A 6227-nucleotide genomic window follows, 5' to 3' on the forward strand; every position below is an offset into this window, starting at 1 on the left:
GGTACACGGTGGTCAGAAGTGATTTTTTATGCGTGGTGGTTTACTTGTTCGCCTCATTTGAAGGTGTCGCAGGAGCTTCAGGCGAAAACACCTACAGCCACCATTCTGGTAGTCGTGCTGCACGAGGAGGCGAAGTCGATCGTCTAAATCGTGCCTATGGAGTGAAAAAATCAAAGAAGCGCAGTGTAGCTTGGAGGAGATGAAAAAAATGTCGACGTTTTGCAGGTTGACGCACTTGCAGATGCACCCTGAGACACCAGCAGCGATGAAAACTAGAAGGTCAGGCCAAGAAACGACACAGTAGTTATATATCTACCGTCTCTTGGTTGATTTTTTAGTACAGGTGCTCCTTTGTACATATGCTTGAGTTTTGAAGTGAAGCGCACATTTTAATAAGTCGGACCAAGCAGTATAAGCCACATCCAGATTTTGTTGTCATGAAATCCATTAGGGGTGAAAGGATTATGTGGTTTAGTCGATAAATTAGTCGAAAAATCTAGTCGATTACGATTTTTCTAATCGCTACAGCATTTTCGTACGACATACTATACGGTACGACGAAATATCCGGCATGTGCAGTGTGTCTACATGACTTTACTGCGTGCAGCACATGTACCAGAGTACGAGTGGATGCGCGCGTGCACGGAGGTGTCAATCAACGCGTGCAGCACGCACAGCGAGTTGCTCATGCTCTGGATACACACTACACGCGTACCCGGTAGATCTACCTGATGTACTCTCTAGATCTATTGTATGCCACGTGGCTCTTTTCTCTGCCGTGCACTGATTCGTACCTGCGAACTTTCGTTCCGGTTGCTTCACGGAACTCACTGTTCTGGACAAGTAGCTTTCAGAATCAGTTTGTGCCTGTGCGACGGTCGATGTTTCCATTATTTTTGTTCTCTTTGAAGTTCCAAAATTGATGGTAGTTGATGCAAAATGGTGAGTTTTTTCGTCAGTGGTGCTTAATCGATAAGTAATCGATAAGTTTTGGATTAACCGTTAAGGAATATCCCTTAATCGTTTCACCCCTAAAATCCATACATGCACCCTGTAGATCACGGTTCACTTGACCATGGTAGTATAATGCACAGTGGCTATTTCTGGGGTGACGTACGAGTGTTTAAAGTGCGGCTTAGACTCTGGAAATTACGGCAGTTCTTCGTAGCCAAGATTCTGTAGAGCAGGAATCTTGGGCAGGAATCACAGCATACAAGCAACACACCATGCCGCCTGACATCATGAGTACATAACCTCCAAGAGTGTGCAACTCGAGCTATGGGGCCTGCGACGGCAGAACTTCACATCACCTGATGAACCCGTACGCATTGTGTGCACTCTGTGCATGATAGATACGGGGTTGTACGCAAACCCAGCTTTGGGCTCAACTCCCTTGTGGCCACTTTGCACTGTTTTGAACTATGTCACGTGATGTGAAGTTCTGCCGTCGCAGCAGCCCAGCATAGAGGTTGTGCAGGCAGTTGCACACTCTTGGGGGTTATGTACTCTTGCTGGCATGCAGCCCATGACTGCACAGCACAGCACCTTGTTTACACGCTCGCCGACAATATTTGGTTCGTTATGGACGAAAACAGTTCGCTACAAATGGGTCAATTTTGCATGGCGTCAGACAGGGACGTGGGCAACTGTTTGCTTTGTCATGAAATTTGCTACAAGTGAGAGCATTGAAAGTGGAGTCGACAGTGCATGTACCTTTGAAAATTGACAAGTACAGTCAGACCTCGCATACACACGCATCCGTTTTCCGCAAAACATATCCGGGTAGGCGAGGGAACCGGATAATCGAACACACGTACTGTATGTATGCATGACGTACAGTGAAACCTGTCTAAGACGACCGCTCAAGGGACCTTCAAAACGTGGTCTCTGTTTCCGGGTGGTCTCCTTATCCAGGGTCATTTGACTGGAAATAGCATCCCTCGATTCTGGTTTCAGTGGTCTTCTTGGACAGGTGGTCGCCTTATCCGAGTGGTCGCCTTGACAGGTTTTACTGTGTGCTGTACATCGGTAACCAACGATTTTCTTCCAGATGGCGAGGGATCCGGACAAAAAGAGGACCGGATAAGCGAGGTCTGACTCTAGTTACTGGTAATTAAAGAACTGCCAGGTCCTGAAGCATTGGGAGGGAGGGGGGGGGGGGGGGGGGAGGGTCAGCCTCATGGCCTTGGTTGTTCTTATGTTTGTTTGTTTATTTTATTTTTACTTCACCAAGTGAACAGGCATTTCTGCCTTCTCACCAGGTCAGCGGAGACCTAGTTCCGACAAAATGATGAAGAGTGAATGAAAATGTATGCATAAAAAATGATTAAAATCATGCAGAAGGTTATAATTATGAAAGCGGATAAAAATGATTGAATCACGAGACATGGAGCATGAATTTATGGAGTATGGACACAGATGTTCTGTTCATGTGCTGACGTCTATGCACAGTTGAGTGACCGTATCCTGTGCGTCGTGACATCCCAGCCTGTTCGTTCTTCAGCGCCCGACAGCACTGTACAAGACGTAGTGTGTGGTGTGTGTGTTCTGCTTTCCTGCTCTTCCCTAGGCCATCAAGGACTTGGAGGAGCAGCTGCGTGATGTCATGTTCTACATAGACGCTCGGAAAACCGTTGCCAAGCTGCCCGATGAAGAGGATCGGCAGGTATGTTACTCTCAGTTCAGAAACCTTAGGTTCTGGGGGAGCTGCATCCGGCTGTGCGATATTTCTGTGCCCCGTCCCATGTCAAAATCCTCTAGTGAAGGCATGCACGTGACTGAGAAAGAATAATAGACGTTTCATGTGTCCTCGCAGTGCGCTGAAGCGCAGCGTCAGGTTATAGAGCACTTGTAAATACTCGTGTATGGTTTTGGTGTCGGTTTGTCCAGTAGCACTTAGTTTGAGCCTTTCTCCCTGTTCTTTCTTTGTTTGTTTCTTCTTCTGTTTTCTAGGCTTTACAAGATGGTCATGTGACAGTAGGAGCAGCTGCTGCTGCCACAACACCGAAAACCACGCCGGGACGTTCGCACCGCAAGAAGCGTCGGTGACACATCTCTTCAGGTTGTTTTTCTATGTGTGGTCTTCTCCTCCTCTGGCTGTTTGCTGCCCGCTTGTGGAGTGAAGCATTCACCCTGGGATGCTAACACGGTGCGTGTGCTTTCTGGATGTGCTGTTCTCCGATGCTGTGGCTATTGCCGGTGGTGTGTATGCTCTGTCTCGACATCATGATGTCATTCAAGGTCGTGACATCGTTCCACCAGTGTTGCCCGCCCCTCCCAACTTCTCGGCAGAGGTAAAACCGCTGAGCAACGTTATGTTGCTGCCTGCCATCCTCTCTCAACGATGTCGTCACATCTTCATTTTCGTTGCCATGCCGTCATGCATTGTGCGATGCCCATGTTTGCACACGATCACATCAGCCTTGCACGGAGAACTTCAGAATGATGCAACCACCGCAGCATCGCACATAGCCTGTGCACTTCACCTGCAGAGCAACAGCCACCATTGTCGCTGACATGAAGCACATCTCCAACTGGTGCTGATTTCAGTGTGGCTGCCCTATCACCACCAAATTAACCGGCCTCCATGGCCTGATCTTCTCTTCGACAATGGATTTGCTCGCTATCTCTCTGCCCGTCAGTGATATGGTATATACTATATAATTATTAGGGCTGAAACGATCATGGATTTTCACCTATCGATTACTCTTTAGCTTAACGATCGAGTAATCGATTATAATCTTTAGCAAATAGTGTCAGAATTTTGTGCAAAAATTATCCTGTTTCCAAAAGCTAGGCCTTCATAATACCAAAAATCTGCATTAGTGGCAGGGTAGCTCCAAAACATGACAGTTTTGAAGTCAACTTAACCTCAGAATATGCACCATGCCCCTGGCAACTGCATACACACAGCGGAAACTGATTCGAACTTCACAAAACGAGGGTTTTCAGTACTTTTTGGACTCAAAATTCCTAACGAGTAATCTATAACGTAACGATTACTTGATTGATAAGGAATTATCGATCGCTTACCGAGTAATTGGTATAATCGTTTCAGCCCTAATAATTATGCATTGTTCAAGACATGCCCACAGATATCAGGGCCCCGACCACGGCAACATATCGTTGCTATCCATGCGACTGTGCTGCCTTTGAGCAATGTGCTCAATGTGTCCTGCTGTCACTCCTTTTAGCCCCCCCCCCCCCCCTTAGGCAGTCAAAATCCATTACAGTCAACTTCGCTAATAACGACTGCGGATATAACGACAATTCGCGAATAACGACCGAATTTCCATGCCCAGAGCAAAGTCCCATCTAACTGTACACATTTTACTTCGGATGTAACGACTATCTGAATAACGACAATTCGCGTATAGCGACATGCTTTTAGTGCCCCGAGGTCATATTCACTGCTTGAATAACGACTTTCTGGGCTTTTGACAGCTATTTCAAGTACCTGTCAGTCAAGTACATGTACATGTACATGTACCTGTCATGCAGAAGTACCAGAACCTATGGTGATGGATATAATGCACACATGCAAGAAAATGCAGCCAAGGGGGGGGGGGGCTTTTTCTTCCTTTTTATGTTGGCTTCAAAATTGTTGGATTTACCAGCACACCTATATGACTGTATACAATGTACATGTAGTTGTACATGATTGTACAGTAATCATCATACATGTACATGTCTCTGGCCCTGTAGATGGCTCAAAAAGGCATACTTTTCAATTGATTTCCCTTGCATATTGAATTTTTAGTTCCTTTCAACTGCAATATGAAAATAAAGTACACATTGACATAGAGCAAGAAAAGAGCTTGATTTTGATATGCATGTCATACTATACAAACTATGGGTTCACATACATTCAAATGGGACTTCGGTTATAAGGACACTTCGCGAATAAGGACACTTTTCTGATGCCCCGCCGAATGTCGTTATTGGCGAAGTTGACTGTAAATGCAACCTCCGTTATCGCCTCTATATTTCAGTTTATTTGCTAGTGATCTGCAGGTTTTATTTCCATCCCCAACGTGACCTGGCAGCTTCTGTTTTGCAGGCTTCGCCCAGTCCGAACTGGTGACGTAGCATACACGTCACGTGCTGTGTGCTGAAGCAAGTCAAGCTGTGCTGTGGTATGTGTCCTGTTGTTTTTATCTGTGCTGTTCATGTGTGTCCTGTTTTTTATCTGTGAATTTCGTTTTATCTAGACAGTACACTGGTTTCAAAGGAAGCCACGCCACACCGGGTATTTTTTAACAAACTTTTCCGTGGTCTATTTTCTTTTCATTCTATCCGTAACCATACGGCCAAACAGACCTCCTGTTCTGACTCGTTTTTCGGCCCCCGGGTTGAATTGTCCCGCTGTAGCCATGGTAACTGTGTGCTGAATGTGCTGAAAATCTGTGCCCGTGGAATTCGCGATCCCGCATCCCCCCCCCCCCTCTCTCTCTCTCTCTCTCTCTCTCTCTCTCTTTCTTTCTGTCTGTCTGTAACGCGCGCGTCTCTCTCTCGATCCCGCATCCTCTCTTTCTCTCTCTCTTTCTCTCTCTCTCTCTCTCTCTCTCTCTCTCTCTCTCTCTCTCTCTCTCTCTCTCTCTCTCTCTCTCTCTCTCTCTCTCTCTCTCTCTCTCTCTCTCTCTCTCTGTCTCTCTCTCTCTCTCTCTCTCTCTCTCTCTCTCTCTCTCTCTCTCTCTCTCTCTCTCTCTCTCTCTGTCTGTCTGTCTCTCTCTCTCTGCCGTTCAGATGAGTCGATGAATGGAATTGTACTTGAGACAAGTCCTGCTGTTGCACTGTCCTATTGCATCGACACAGTAGCTACTGGCGCTGGCCATTGGCACACCAGACTGCAGGTCTGTCCGATCTCATATCTACTGAACACTGCCGTGGTTCCCTGTCGTTTGCTGAGTGTCGACGGGTGCGGAAACCGTGTCCCCGGCCGGACGTGGAAGAAACGAAATGTCAACACGTGGACCCGTTGCTGTCGGATGTTCAGGGTCTGGTCAATGCCAAGAGGGCTAATCGAATGCTGGCCAGCATCCAACAGAAGGTCACGGATGTTTTCCATCCCCTGGTCGCGATTGAGCAGGGCCGTCCACGAACTGACAGAGCTCGTCCAGATGGCGATCGTGATGACGGGCGACGCCTCGAACGTGTTATCTGAGACACGCTGTCAGCGCCTCATGGCAGCGCTGCCGAAGAGATGCTCGAAGAGCCTCCTGCAGGGT

The 6227-nt window shown here is 47.2% G+C and overlaps 1 protein-coding gene across 2 annotated transcripts in view; it reads left to right on the forward strand.

Annotated features, from left to right (window-relative positions):
* The window catches only part of LOC135820873 (BRCA1-associated protein-like), a 22878-nt gene extending 17547 nt beyond the window's left edge, over positions 1 to 5331 (forward strand). For both annotated transcript variants that reach the window (XM_065333917.1, XM_065333918.1), the window contains exons 19-20: positions 2570 to 2665; positions 2953 to 5331. In XM_065333917.1, coding sequence (XP_065189989.1) covers positions 2570 to 2665; positions 2953 to 3048 — 192 coding nt within the window. In that variant the 3' untranslated portion in view covers positions 3049 to 5331. The remainder of the gene's footprint in view (positions 1 to 2569; positions 2666 to 2952) is intronic.
* Positions 5332 to 6227: the final 896 nt, after the last annotated feature.

Source organism: Sycon ciliatum, chromosome 7 (genome assembly GCF_964019385.1).
Source record: "Sycon ciliatum chromosome 7, ocSycCili1.1, whole genome shotgun sequence".
Lineage (NCBI taxonomy): Eukaryota > Metazoa > Porifera > Calcarea > Leucosolenida > Sycettidae > Sycon > Sycon ciliatum.